The sequence below is a fragment of the Cheilinus undulatus genome, linkage group 9 (genome assembly GCF_018320785.1).
Source record: "Cheilinus undulatus linkage group 9, ASM1832078v1, whole genome shotgun sequence".
Lineage (NCBI taxonomy): Eukaryota > Metazoa > Chordata > Actinopteri > Labriformes > Labridae > Cheilinus > Cheilinus undulatus.
Genome location: NC_054873.1, coordinates 2335366 through 2351195, shown reverse-complemented (window position 1 = coordinate 2351195; position 15830 = coordinate 2335366). Strand labels below are relative to the sequence as shown.

At 38.9% G+C, this 15830-nt stretch overlaps 1 protein-coding gene across 1 annotated transcript; it reads left to right on the top strand.

Moving 5' to 3' along the window:
• The first annotated feature begins 5858 nt into the window (after positions 1–5858).
• Positions 5859–15555, top strand: znf277 (zinc finger protein 277). Its single transcript, XM_041794813.1, has 12 exons — positions 5859–5896; positions 6754–6967; positions 7145–7233; positions 8807–8889; positions 9184–9275; positions 9521–9631; positions 10410–10542; positions 10663–10730; positions 10984–11080; positions 12439–12481; positions 13406–13580; positions 13958–15555. The coding sequence occupies exons 1-12, from the start codon at positions 5869–5871 to the stop codon at positions 14145–14147; spliced, it is 1323 nt and encodes a 440-aa protein (XP_041650747.1). The 5' UTR covers positions 5859–5868; the 3' UTR covers positions 14148–15555.
• The last annotated feature ends 275 nt before the right edge of the window (positions 15556–15830 follow it).

The window sequence follows — 15830 nt, the reverse complement described above, 5'->3', positions numbered from 1 at the left end:
GGGCGGCTCCGCCCACATCATGACATCTTTTGAGGTTTCCCGGCTCTAAACAGGAGGAGCACTATTAGCTGCTGAGCCGGCGGTTGCTATGCAACAGTTGGTCGCCAGTAGCAGCATCCAGGTTGGACCTGAGCGGAGGAGGAGGAGGAGGAGGAGGAGGTTTCCATCTGCGTGGGGTTCAGCTGTTTCTGCTGTTTCTGCTGTCAGAGGATTTCAGGATTTCAAAGACGGACGAGGCTGCGGCAGCAACACTACAGAGAGGATCAATAAAAGAAGAGCATGACGTAAAATCAGGGAGAGTCAGTAAACTTTAATGCTGGAACAACCAGGAGGCCAGCGTGAGGGGAGAAATGAGACATGACACGAAATCAGAGAAAGTTGGTTTGGATGTGAAAGAGAAGATCTAAGTCTAATGAATGACTTCCATATAAAAACTTTTTGAATTTCTTCAGCAGGTTGATGGATCAGGCAACAATGAAACAGGCTTAGAAGGCAGCTAGGAGTTAACCTGTCCTCATTAAACATAACGGCAATATACAGGTGCATCTCAGAAAACTAGAGTATCCTGAAAACAGTTCTTTATTTTGCTGTGATTTAATTTTAAAAATCTTAACTTCAAATATTCTAAATTCATCTCATTCAAAGTGAAATATTTTGATACTTTTTTTTGTTTTAATCTTGATGATTACGGCTTTCAGCTCTTAAAAAGTCAAATATCCCCTATCTTAAAGAAATTGAAATATCAGTCAAAAAACGGGTTAATAACCCAGAAATATCTACCATCTGGAAAATTCTGCTCATGTATGCACTCACCACTGGATCAGGGCTCCTTTAGCAGGAATTACTGCAACAATGCTTTCAATATTTGAATATTTAAGAGTGGATTTTTTATTTCCATGAGCTGTAACCTACAATCATCAACAGTAAAACAAAAAAGTCTTTAAATATTTCACCTTGTGAAGATGAATCTGGGAAATATGGAAGTTTAACTTTCTGTTGTAGATCATAGAAAACAAAAAACTGTTTCTCCGTATTCTGATGAATCTGTGTATCATCACATGCTCCCAGTGAACACATGCATGGATTCAGCTGTTACACAGTCAGTCCAGTCATTAATGCTGTGTCAGCAGTTAGGGTGCAGTCAATATAAAAGCCAACAGGTGGCAGTATAACTGCGTGATGCAGTGCACGCCTCAGATCAAAGGTCTATTGGCTACCAGCAAAACAGAGACAAAAGGGCACTGAAAGTGAGGAGAAAGACACGAGTCATGCAGCACCCTAGCTAACGGGACACCAGGCTAATTAGCGGTCAGCATGCTAACAGCTCTGTTCCCTTTAGTTTACTGTTTATTGGCTGTTCTCAGCGTTAAAGCCCTAAAATATGAGGATCCAATAATCCAGTGTATCGTCACAAAAACAGAAAAACTGGTGCAGAAGTGTTTGCTTCCAAACATTCATGTTACGCCAATACTGACCTAGATTCCCACTTTTAGCTCATTTTTGCCACTTCTTTTTGTCACTTTTCACCCATTTTTGACACTTTTATCCTGCTCTTTGTCATTTTTTTGGTCCCTTTTTGGCTTGTATGCCACTTTTCTCCCGTTTAAGCTGCTTTTTGCCCATTTTAGTCACTTTTCACCCATTTTTTGCCACGTTTTTCCCACTTCCGGATAATTTCTGCCACCTTTAACTCATTTCTGGGTTACTTTCCATCCATTTTGGTCACTTCCCACCTATTTTTGCCCCTTTCTGCCAGTGTTTGCCAATTTTTGCTGATTTTTCCCACCATTTATTCTGATTTTTGCCCAACTTAATCACTTTTCACTCAGTTTTTGTCACTTCAAGACCATTTTTGCCACTGTTAACTCATTTTTTGGTCACTTCCCACCCGCTTTTGCCTCTTTCTGCCCTTTTTTGACACTTCTTTTTGTCACTTTTCACCCATTTTCTTTACACTTTTATCCTGCCTTTTGTAATGAAATGTCACTTTTTACCCGTTTTTCCCACCGTTTGTTCTGATTTTTGCCCAACTTAGTCACTTTTCACTCAGTTTTTGCCACTTTGGGACCATTTTTGCCACAATTAACTCATTTCTGGGTCACTTCCCACCAATTTTTGCCTCTTTCTGCCCTTTTTTGCCACATTTTTTTCTCATTTATGCCACTTTTTCTCCCAGTGTTTGCAGGTTTTTTGCTACCTTTAACCTATTATAATTTTATTAGAACTTTTCACCACTCAGATTGTGGCTCTTGCAAATGCACTTTTCGACAGTTTGGCTCTTTGGTTGAGTAACGCTGGTGTAAAACGTAGTGCAACCTTGTGATAAGATCAGAATAACTGTTTGGCTCCTACCAATAACTTCTTGGTAGAATTAAAGTAGATCATGTATAAAATGATCAGAGACTTGTTTATGGTTATTCTGAGCTATTTTACAGTATCAGCATGTTTTCTATCCGGCCGTCATGACTCAGACGTTCTCTCTGTGGTTGCTCCAACCCTCCTCTCTGTTTACGTGGGATGCTGTTGGAGCTTCTGTGTGCAGCTCTCAAATAAAAACTTCTCTCTCCTTCCTTCTGTTTGGAGCTGAAAATTGATGCGGCTCATCTGGGAGTTCTGGTGTGAGTCAGAAATCCACATCAGACCCCGGCGGCGTTTGTCTGCGGCTGCCTCACTCAGGGGTTTAATTAGCGCTCTGAGCTCCGAGTGAGTAATGCAGCACCTGAATGCACCTGAGAGGGCTGAGCGAGGAGAACCGACAACCACGGGGAGGCCGGGAGAGCACCGCCTACACAAACAGTTAACAAGAGAGAGAGATTATGCAAAAATGTAGTCCTCCAAAACAACGGCCTTCATTTTATTACCGAGCATTTTCATCTATTTATGTCAAACTCCTTTATTAGTGAACATGAAGATTTCTCTAAAGAACAAGATTTAAATCTTTAAGGGGAGGAAGCGCCTTTCATTCTTCATCTTTTGGTCATCTTGGCTGTGTTCATGTATACGGCATGAATTTGAGCTGTTGCCTCCATCAGGAAGGTCAGGTTAAAGGTCAAATCCAACAGAATGAAACATTCTTTTACCGCTCAGGCCCTCACACAATTAAATTTAAAAAATGAACGAATGAGACGTGCTTTATGTTCAGCACAGATGTCTGAAGACGTCTGCCTTCTTTTGTCCTCTAATGCAGGGGTTCTCAACCCTTTCAGCCCACAACCCCCAAAATGAAGGATCCAGAGACTGGTGACCCCCTCTGGACCTGATGGTGGTTGGACTCAGCCATGAACCTTCAAGAATAGTCGTGTGCAGACAACCCTGTCCATAAGGAGATATAAAGGGGGAGGTTTCTGGGACCCATGGAGGTCAGCAAAACCATGGTCCACTGTGAAGTTAAGCTGTGAAAACCATATTTTACATTTGACCTAAACAAAAACAACTCTTATCAAAGAAATAAATACCTCTATCTATTCATTTATGTGGTAAATAACCTTCTAAAAATAAAAACTTAAAAAAAAAATCATGTAAAATGGGTGAAAAATTGTTCAGTTAGTTAATAATGGAAAAAATGTGAAAAAAGGTGTGTGAAATTGTAATGTAAAGAACATAAACGGGCAAAAAAACCCAAAAATTGATTAAATTGACAAAAATGGGAACAAAAAGTGGTAAAAGGGGATTAAAAAGTGGCTTAAATGGCTTTAAAGTACAAAAAAATGGGGGAAATGAGGTTGACTATGATGAAAAATTGATATAAACTGGCAAAAATGGGATAACTGTGGTTAAAATGGGCAACAAAAGGGTGCAAAAAGCAGTTAATAGTGGTAATAATGAGGCAACCATAGGAAGAAAGTAGCAAGAATTGATTTAGAAATGACAAAAACAGGAATAAAAAAGGTGAAAAAAATGGACAAAAACGGGTTTAAAGTGGCAAAAATGTGCTAAAATTGGCAAAATTGGTGTTAAAAAGGATGAAAAAGGGTTAAAATTTGGTAAATTTGATGTAAAGTGGCATCAGTGTAATAATAAAAATATTCTTTTTTTTTTAATGCATCTGGAGACCCCCTCTCAGCGTCTCACGACCCCAATGGGGTCCTGACCCCAAGGTTGAGAACCACTGCTCTAATGTCTTTTTGGATTTCAGTGTTTTGTCTGAGATTGTGAGACTGTTTCTCATGTTTCATGTTTTTTTGCATGCCTGCGAAGCAAATTCCTCTTAGGACACATCAGCCTTACTCGCTATGATTAAACTATACCAAACTAAAAATAACAGCACATAGAATAACAGAATCAACTGTAAAATGCTCCCTTTTGTTTAATTTATGAGCATTTCTCATGAAAGATGGCCCTCTTCACCTACTGAGCATGTTTATATGTGCATGTTTTATAAATATTTGAACAACGATTTAAAAAAAAAAACTGAGTTTTTTGGTAAAGTTGATTTAGTCTCTGAAATTCAGGGGAATAAATGGATTAATTTCACACACATATGAGCTGAATCAGGTGTAAAATCAGATAAAACTGCTGTTGATAGTAGATAATTGATGTAAATGTTGCTGGAATAATTTTTATATATTTAACAAACACATTTTTCATGAAAAAGTTCATGTCTGATATTTTATGAGCAGCAGTGATTTAGAGCATCAGTCAGACTCACACATGAAGTTCAAAGCTTTGAGTTGTCTGCCACCTAGTGGTCATTTTTAGACTAACCACTGCTGCATTTCTCCATATGAGGAGAATTCCTCCTGAAATTTAAAAGAAGCTCTAAACCAGGGGAGTCAAACTCAAGGCCCAGGGGCCAAATCCGGCCTGTGGTGCAGTCAAACCGGGTCCACCAGATCAAATTATATTTTATTATAACTGGCCCATCAGTATGAGGTCTGCAGATTTACTCCAGTACAAAAATGTGAACTTAACCTCGATTATTTACTATATCCCCAATGAGTCCTAAAAATTAGAAGTAGTACAGAGTAGAAATAATTTGATTAAAACTCAGGAATGTGAAAAAGGGATTTGTTTTCATTTCATATTTTCAATGTTGTATCTCACAATTATTTCTCAAAGTTATGGTTTTAACTTTTTGTCTTATATTTTGACCTTATAAAATCGCAGTTTTAAATTTTGAGTAAAAGTTTGATCTTTTAAACCCATGATTTTTTAATTTTATCTCACATTTTGACCTTTTCATCCTATAATTTTGACCTTTTCTCTTGTATTTTGAGCTTTCGGATCAATTTTAAATTTTGAGCAATATTTTGACTTTCAAAACCCATGATTTTGAATTTTATCTCCATATTTTCATCTTTTAATCTCATGGTTTTTACTTTTTTCTTACATGTTGACATTTTCAACTCCTAACTTTGACTTTTATATCTTATTTTGACCTTTAAAACTAATGATTAAGAATTCTATCTTATTGTTTTGACCTTGAAAACTTGTGATTTGCAATTTTATCCCATATTTGACCTTTTAAACTCATGATTTTGACAATATTTTCACCATCAGAAATTATGATATCAACTTTCTATCTCACATATTTGCCTGTTAAAAACAAATTTTGACTTTAAATGTCATGTTTTTACCTTTTGAACCAAAAAGTTTTACTTTTTGATCCCAGATTTTGAGCCTTCAGACTATAATCAGTGCTATTTTAGCTGACGCTAAAATCACAGGGTGGTGATGATCTTGACTGAAGTCCTGCTTCGGAAGAAACAGAGGAATCGTATGTTGTGTAAAGAGTGCACTCAGGGTGAGCGCACACTGAATGCATCATTTGAGTCCGACGTTGACTCATGGATCCTGAATGCAGCGCCAGAACAATTCCAGACTTCTGATTGGTCCGTTATTTGCTATTTTCACTACGTCACAGTAAAGATGGCCGCCTGCGGGGGGAACACAGACGGTAACGAGGCTTTTTTAAACGTGTCAGTGGCTTTACTGGAGCAGTTTTGTCTTCAGAGTAGATTTTAAAACCGTCTTTCACGCTCAGTATCTGTAAGAGAGTGAAAAAGTTTAAAACCGTTCAGCTCTTCACTTTAAAATGACGCTAAAAGGCTGACAGCTAGCTGGCTATGCTAACAAGCTAACTAACAGCCTGAGTTTCTCCCACTGTTTCATTAAACTTTCACATCAGGCACTATTCTGAGGCGAGTTTTCGTCTGTCTTTATCATGTTGAGATTATTTCTACACCGTTTATAGAACAATCTCACATTAGCGTCCCTTAAATAACTTTATATTAATGAAGCTGCATCAGCCAGACAGTAAACTACACATTTCTGCAAGTTAGACCTTACACAGAAGTTTTCCTGCATTTTTGGTAAAGGGAAACAGACGAAAATAATCCCTTCAGGATAATTAAGGGGTCTATTTTATATAATTTAATCTAAAAAAAACATCTTTTATTAAATGTCTTTGACTCGTATGTCTATAAAAGTGGCCACCAACCATTTGAGAAGAGCAACCCGTCCCGGTACTTTTCCCCAATCATCTCAGCCCCGCTCCTTTCTGGGGGAAACATGACTGGGTCATTAGTGATTTAAAAGCTTAAAATATGAAAACTGAACAGTTAAACGGTTATTAAGAGCCAAAACCCGATGGCCAGAGAGATAAAGGTATAGTGTAGGCCATTTATAAAGGGATACGAGCATGACTATGGTGCCTGTGCATCTGAGAAATATATCAAAAATAAGGTTGGTTTTGAGTTATAAGAGCTGTTATACTGAGCTGTTACCTTATCTTGGGTTTTGTTTTCCTCTCAGGTCAGGACAGCATACTGGAGCCACTGTGTTTCCCAGAGCAGACAGCTGATGGTACCATTGCTCCCAGTCTGCAGAGGCCCAGTTCAGATCTGCTGGTGTGTCTGTTCTGCCCCGAGTCCGTCCCCCTACAGCAGAAAGACAGCCTCCTGAAACATCTACTGCTGGAGCACAAGCTGGTCATTGCTGATGTCAAACTCATCGCTGACCTCCCAAAGTATAGGACTTATTTCATCCTTACGTTCTCTGTCACGTTTAAAACAAACTAAATGGGTCACACCACACTCTCTCCCTCCAGCCTCCCTGATTATCGTCCTCTGTGTCTGACAACAATAAAGACAGGATGTCTAATTTGACTGACCTTCTGTGTATGTATACTCCTGTCCTCCCACAGGTACATGTTGTACTGGAGGGGCAGATTTCTGGAACAACCAGTCACAGATTTCTGCAGCGTGATCAAGACAAACTCCACTGGCCCTGTAGGTGAGTAGATCCACTTTCAAAAGAGAATCTCACAGCTCATAAATCCACCAAGACGTCCATAAGTTGTGAAACAACTTCTTACAAAAAGTAAACTAAGAACGACCTCAACAAATATAGATGATGGACTGATTTACTAGGAGCCATTGTTGACAAAATGACAACAGAAATTAAACATAGGCACTCTAATCATTTCACATTTCCCTCATAGATCCAGAAACCCAATCCATGTCATCCTGAATGAAGGAACACATTTCTGAATGTCTAGTAAAAACATGTAGCTCAGTTTTGTATAAAACCTGAGAGGTGTTGTCTGTGTATATTAGAGAACTCAGAGCTCTGCTAGCTGAACTGGCCAAGAGTTTGACGTATAAAAAGAGGTGGATAAGGTACACAACTTTGGTACTCAAGTAAAGTTACTTTAGATCAGTGTTACTCAACCAAAGAGCCAAATTGTTGAAAAATACCTTTTACAAGTGCCACAATCTAAGTGGTGAAAAGTGGCAAAAACAGGTTGAAGTAGCAATAAAAATAAGTTAAAGGTGGCAAAAATGGTCCAAAAGTGGCAAAAACATGAAAAAAATAAGAGAAAAGTGACTAAAATGGGCAAAAGGCAGTCAAGAGTGGCAAAATAGGGAAAGAAAATAGGAAACAAGTGGTATTTAATGGCAAAGGGCAGCTGAAATGGGCAAAAAGTGGTGAAAAAGGGCAAAAAAGGGATAAAAGTGGCTAAAAGAAGTTGCAATAATGGACAACAAAAAGGAAACAAGTTTTATTTAATGGCAAAAGGTAGCTTAAATTGGTGAAGAGGGGTAGAAATGGGATAAAAGTGGCAAAAAATTGAAAAAAAATGGTCATAAAGAAGTGGCAAAAATGGATGAAAAAATAGGGCAAAAGGTGGCCTAAATGGGCAAAAAGTAGTAAAAAAAAAATGGTGAAAAGTAGCAAAAATGGTCCAAAAGTGGTAAAAAAGGTAGCAAGAAAATGAGATAAAAGTGACTAAAATGGGGAAAAAAATAGGAAACAAGTGGTATTTAATGGCAAAATGAAGCTGAAATGGGCAAAAAATGGGTAAAAGTGTCAAAAAGAAGTGTCAAAAATGGGATAAATGGGACAATTAAGTTTGACAATTAAAGCCTTCTGTATAAGCCTTGGAAACAAACTCATTAATGTGATTAACTTCTGAGGTCAAAGTTTCCTTTTTTAAGGATTTTTGTGGGGAATAATATTTCATCTTGATGAAAACTAAACTTAGTTTTTGTCAGTTTTAGTCATCACAGATCTATTTTTGTTAGTCTTAGTCTAGTTTTTGTCATAGGAAAAAAGCTGTCGATGAATAATTTTTAGTCATAGTTTTAGTCAACAAAATTAACGCTGGATAGAAATGACTTAAATGTGACTTAAACTAAAATGGCTTTCATTTAAAGACTTAAACTAACATTAAAGATAGCTGCCAAAATTAACACTGGCATGCTGACATAAACATCTTAAAGTGTCCTCTGAATCTGGACTTAACAGGTAAATTTAAACATGCACCTCATGTTTTTGTGACTATTTTTTCTGGTGGTTCTTACAGAGAAGCAGCAGGATTATTTCCTCCTGTGTGACGTCCTTCCTGAAGACAGGATCCTCAGAGAGCGGCTGCAGCAGAAACGACTGGTGAGGACATCGAGTATCAAACTCATCGGCCTGTAGTTTAGTCGTAGTCGTACTTAAGCCCAATCTAAAGTCTTTCCTTTATAAACCTGCTTTATTAACCTTGAGTTGTATGTTTACACTCTCCTTTACCACGTTTTATTTATCTTCACTTCAGCTGCCACAGTCTATGAAAGGTTTAACACAATAACACCGGCCCTGCCTTGTTTCACTGTACACAGTGTCCTGAAAACAATAGGAGGTAGCAGTGCCTTTCTTCTTCTGTGGTGTCTCTCTGACAGTGTTGGTCTTCCACAGGAGGAGGTTTTGGAGCAGCAGCAGAAGGAGAGAGACGACAACAGCTTCCATCGTCTCTGCATGTTCTGCAGCGACGAGTTCACAGGAAACAGGTGACTCAGATCGTATCCAATTACTGTAACAGGCTTGATGCACAGAAGTGATGTTTGTAATCCTGTTATATGTTAACAATGTTTTCAGTTTCCATTAAAGCATGGAATTGTCCTCTTTAAATAAAATTTACAAAAAAGGGTGGAGCTAAGGTGCCAAAGCCCATTAGATCCTTCTGTAAGCATACATCTTTAAATAGCTGAAGTGTGTATAGTGTAGTTAAAGACAATGGGTGTGGTGTTTTCAGGTCGTCTCTGCTGAACCACATGGCTCGAGAACATTCCTTCAGCATCGGTCTGCCTGACAACATCGTCTACTGTAACCAGTTTCTAGATGCTCTGCAGAACAAGCTGGACAAGTAAGATCTGACTCTGATAGATGTTAAAGGTCACGTATTTTACCCTTTAAGACAAGTTTATATCGGTGTCAGAGCTCCCCAAAACATGCCTGTTGCTGAAAAAAACACTCCAGTATTGGATTTCTGCATGTCTGAAAACTCCTCTGTTTCAGCCCTGCTCAGAACGAGCTGTTTCTGTGTCTGTGGCTTTAAATGTTGCTGAGCTGTCTGACTCCGCCCCTCTCGGGAAATGGATGTGGCTCTCCTGATCCTCCTGCTCATAGCTGGTAGTTGAGAGGAAGATCAGGAGATGGGGGCGGAACTTTCCTACAAGTAGGGGGCGGGGCTAACTCCTCACATGACATCATGAGGGGAAAATCTGAAAACGGCTTGTTTCAGCACACATTTTCTGAAAGGTGGAGAAAGAGAGGGGGAGGGAATGGATTTTTCTGGTACTTGAGGGGATTGTGGACAGGCCAGGGGCACATATTTATGTTAGAAAAGCTTGAAAAAGTGTATTTTTGCATAATATGTCCCCTTTAACAATAACCTCTTCCATGCTCTTGGCCTCTAACATAACAGGTTTATTATGTTAAAGTGTGATATCAGAAGGTATCAAGGTGTCATGTTTGTCTGTGTAGTTTGGCATGTTTGAAGAGAGCATACTAACAGCTCTTTGGGGTGTAAAAGCAAATTTCCCTTTGATAGAATCACAGACAAGATTCTCACATAGCTTATTTTGTTCTTGCCTTTGTAAAAATATGTGACTGTGCAAATGAAGTTTTTTGTGTTCCTCCAGTCTGCAGTGTTTGTACTGTGAGAAAACCTTCAGAGATAAAACCACCCTGAAGGATCACATGAGGAAGAAAGCTCACCGCCGAATCAACGCCAGCAATCGAGAGTACGACCGCTTCTACGTCATCAACTACCTGGTAAATACACAAGCTCACCTTAGAGTAGGATGGTTTCTTTATTATATAAAAGTTAGGTGGAGTATTAGAGGAAGTCTTTCTCTCTTTATGACGTTTATTAATGTGTCCATCCTTTTTTAGGAGTTGGGAAAAAGCTGGGAGGAGGTGCAGAGTGAAGACGATCGAGAGCTGGTGGAGGATGATGATGAGTGAGTGAAGTAACGAGAGCTTAAGTGTCCCCCTCTAAACCCGTGTGACATACGATATCATGATTTTATTGGATATTAAAACCAGTGACACCAGTGGATGCTGGTTTGCTCGGCTAGTAGAGAAGAGGCTCGTATACAGAGGCCTCAGTCCTTCAGCCGTCCCATCAAATAAAGGAAGGGCCCAAAAAGTAATAAGAAAAGACATCATCATACTACATAAACCAGCTGTCTGACATGTCTGTATCGTCTGCAGTGATTGGTCGGACTGGCAGGCTCATCCGGTCTCTGCTGTGTGTCTGTTCTGTGATCATCAATCAGAGACGATGGATCAGATCTACACTCATCTAAAGGTACTGCAACAAACACTGCCTTAATATGTAGTAGGGCTGGATGATATGCAAAAATAATCTCATTGCAATTTTTTCCTGTAATATTGCAGTTTTGATTTGAATTGTGATTATTTAGGTTCCTCATTTTTTCTGTTGTTCAACAAACATCAGCAAGAAATCATTCTATATTATAACAAGTACAATATTAGATAAGTTCAGCTATGGATAAATTTTGAAAAAAATATCTTACTGCCATTTTGGCTCACATAGAAAATTTGATATCAATGCTTTATTGAAGGGGATGATCATTTCTCACATTCTTTTTATTTTGATGAAGAAAAATAAATACATGAGCAAGAAAAGTAAGATTTTTGTAAAGAATAAAATAAAAACTAGAAAAGCACCCGGAAAGCCCAGACCTCTGCCGTTAGCCCTATCTCCAATAGTACAGAATCCTTTACAAAATTCCTGGATCCAGACGGTGATCCGGATCACTCCCAAAATTTTTTTTCTTCTTTTTTAAGATTTATTTTTGGGCATTTTTGTGCCTTTATTAGATGGAGGAGGACAGTGGATAGAGTCGGAAACAGGGTCAAGAGTGAGGGGGAGACATGCAGCGAAGGGCCTCAGGCCGGATTCGAACCCGGGCCGCCCGCATACATGGGGAGTGCCTTTAACCTCTAGGCCACCTACTCCCCATCTCTCCCAAAATTTAATCAGTTCTTCCTTATGCCATTTCTGACATTTCCTGAAAATTTCATCAAAATCCGTCCATAACTTTTTAAGATATGTTGCTAACAAAAAAACTAACAAACAATCAAACAAGCCCACCCGATCACATAACCTCCTTGGCGGAGGTAAAGATACTTGAAGGTCTGAATAACGTATAAAGTAGTGATACTCAACGCGTGCCTCTAGAGCCACATGTGGCTCTTTTGTGTCTTCATTTTAAATATTATTATACTTAAGCTGTTTTGCCATTTTTCACCACTTAGATTGTGGCTCTTGCAAAGGTATTTTTCAACTATTTGGCTCTTTGGTTGAGCAGGGTTGAGTAACACTGGTATAAAAGATAAAAAAGAAAAAAAGATTGTATCAAACTGGTATTTTGACACTTTTCTGGTTAAAGAAATATTGCACTGTCTGTGATTTGAATATTGCAGCATGCCATATTGCAATTCAATCTAATTTGCGATTAATTGCCCAGCCCTGATATGTAATATACCTTATTTATATTTATACTTCAACATTCTAATTTAGGTTGCATTAATTTAACACTTTTATTGTCTGTACCTGGGCTTCTGTAAATAATGGTTCTTTGTTAATAGGTTCTTGATTAAATAAATAAATAATAATCATTCTTTGTTCTTCCTTTTCAGGAATTTCACAGCTTTGACCTCCATAAACTGAGGACAGATCTCAGTAAGTAAAACCAGGAATACCAACGATGAGCTGCATCATATTTAGACTCAGCACAGCTGATACAGTGGGACTGTTTGTTTGGGTTTTCATGAAACAAGAATTTAAACGTTTAACAACCCCTTTAATAGAATTTCAACAAAAAAATCCTCAGGTAATGTCTTGTTTTCAGTCACCAAAGATCGCTGGCTTGATTGCACAAATACATTGGGAAAATTTGGATACAGAAACTTTGGCAACATATTTGTGCAGTTCACACTGTGTAGGAATTTTCCTGCAACTTTAGATAGATTTATTGGAAACAGATGAAGTTATTTGGAATCTTTGGTACTTTTAGATACTCTGATTTACTAACACATCAGAGATAAATTCATGTTAATGAAGAGTATTAAAGCAACAACGATTTTGAAAACCTTACTGTTCAAATGTTCAACAAAATACTGGTGATGATCATGGATGAACATGCGTGTTGTGATATAATGCATCTTTTCAAGCCTAGCTTTAGCAGTACTGTTGTTGTGTAAAAATACACAACAGTTTGAAGATTTAGCTAAATAGATAATGAAATTTTATGAAGTTAAAACAGTGTTTTCTGCATTTGGAGCCATTTTAGTCTTTGAAAAATCAAGAAATACATCGCTGCCTTCTGTACAGTCTGAGCAGAAGATTAAAATGTTCACTATAACGTTGATAAGATTAATTCTTTTGCATTTTAACTATATTCTGATACAGATTATACCAGAAGTCTGCAGAACTTCCCCTTGAATGTGTCAAAGCTTTCAATTTTCTCTGGATAGCAGTTCTAATAATAACATATTTATCTATTTGTACTTTTATTTAGGAGTCTTTTCTGTTTATTGAAAGGTTAAAGTAAAAATACACCATACACAAGTACGAACACTAACAGTCGTCACCTTCTGTGTTCAGATCTGCGGTTCTACCAGCAGGTCAAACTGGTGAACTTCATCCGCCGTCAGATCCACCAGAGCCGCTGCTACGGCTGTCAGGAGAAGTTCGACTCCAGAGACGACGTGCTGCATCACATCGCCGCCGAAGGTCACGCCATGCAGCTGCCGGACATTTCCACCTGGAACCAACCACAGTGAGTCTACCTGCAGCTTGAGTTTTATTTCTGTCTTCATTTTCAACAGCAGTGATGAAGCTCAAACATGCAGAGGTAAACGAGGACGTCCTCTCTCCTGTAGCTTGTTTTGATGCTGCCACCAGGGAGTAATGTTAAAATTAGCTTTAATGCTTTTGCTTCAAACAATGACTCTAAAATTATAAACTTCTACAGGGTTTAATTGTTGAATTGGGCCTGAAGTATGGAGCAGGATTTTCAGTTATTGACAGAGCATCGTTATAAGACTGTGACTGGGATTTGTAGTCCTGAATCTCAACAGTATCGGTGCAGTATGAGATTAAAATAGCAAAGCGATTAGACCAAGAATTGAACCTCTGATGATGATCTCTCCTCAGGTATTACTTCCCCACGTATGAGAACGATGCCCTCCTGTGTACGCTGTCTGACAGCGATGAAGACGAAAGTGCCGACACGGACCACGGCGAGGACGTCCCGGTGATCGCTGAGGACATCTCAAACCTCCGAGCACTGAAGCAGACGAGCGTCCTGAACCAGCTGCTGAAGAACAGAAACTCCTCCAGCTGAGACTACGGACATGTTTGGGGCTTTTCTTCATCTTAATGCACACTTGACCTTATTTCAGGGCTGAAAAACTCTTGGAAGATCATCAAATCCTCAGAGGCTTTTCTCTGGAAATCATGAACTTATTAGCACTTAGGCCGTGCTCCTCAAAAGACTAAAACATTTCAACAAACATGCACATTAAAAACACTTCAGAGTGTGCTCGTACTAGGATACCTGTCCCTGCACTTACACTGCTACAGGCTCAACCAGGTCTGAGCACAGATGCTTCATCACGTCGTAATACGACTCACGGCTTACAGGAAGCATGCTCTCACATGCAGACTCCATGGCAGACTCTGTGGCTTCGTTTGCTTCTTCACAGCCACGCTGTGTACCTGTTATTGTGCATGAGCAATCGTCTGCGCCGAAGCCCACCTCGTCATCCGTGTCAGTGCCAAGTAAGCACCAAGCCTGAGTGCAGTATGGAGCATTAAAACTGGTCAGGCATGCTTGGATGTGAATCGGCTGCTTCGTGTGAGACCGCCCTTAAAAACCATAAGGAGCCTTTGCAGAAGTGCACAGTCTGCAGAATAGTCATCACACATGCTGTGTTTGAATATTAAGTTTATTTCCTAAAATAAAGTCTTATTTTGTAAATTTAAAAAACGTTTTCAAGGAGAAAATGTTTTATGGATGCAGCTTCTGAGATCTAGAAGAATAAAAATCCTGGGCTGTGACACGTCAAACCAAAGACAGACATTTAAAGATCATAAAGCTTCTTCTCACTGACTGAGGAACTCAGGTGTTTTAAATTCTGGGCCTGAGTAATAGGAACTCATTTTTTTGGATTCCTCAACTTGAGAATTCCAGCCTGTTTCAGTCATTTTAGTCTACTGCAGCTGATTTGATGACTGCCATAACTCAGACAATGATAAAGGTACTTTAATTAGAGTATTTTGAATTTTAGTCAGATTTTAGATATTAGAATATTTACCTTTATCTAGTATGAGTTTCAGGATTTTTAGAATAGTTCATTATGTATTAGCTGTTGTTTTGCTAAAGTGATCACATGCAGCTTTTTTTTTAAACTGTGCCTGTAGAAAACCCGCCTCAATCAGATTATTTATCAGAGAGGCAAAAATAATTCCTTCTTCTTCGTTGTCTTCTGAAGAATATCTCAGTAGGTGAATCGGTTTGAAGTGTCCGCTCTAATACAAGACGACTTTTCAGACAGTAAAAACCTTTTTTGAAGATTTTTTTCCTCAACTGTTAGAGCAGCTGAAAACGCCACAGGTTCTTTCTAATGTCTTTGACACCGCTGTCAAAAATCAAGTTGCATAAAAAGTGGTGTTAAACAGAGATAGAAGTTAATTTCCTGATTCACATATGCTAGGAGTGTCCAAACTATGGTGGAAAAAGTTAGGACAGCCCTGCCACAGTAGTGGCTTATCAACATCCCTTTTTTCTGAATTCTTCTGTGCTGGAGATAATCCCAAACTTGTTAAAACATATTTCCAGATGTAAACCTCAGGAGCGAGAGCTCTTCCCTGCCTACTTGGCGTTCTTGTTGCTTTTCGATGGTACGATGTTCTGCGTTGCTTTCCCCAGAGAAACCTGCCGTATGGTGGATCCAAACTGCAGCGTGCTCAGCGTCTCCACCGCGTCTTTACTATCCGGACTCACATTCACAAAAACACAGCACTG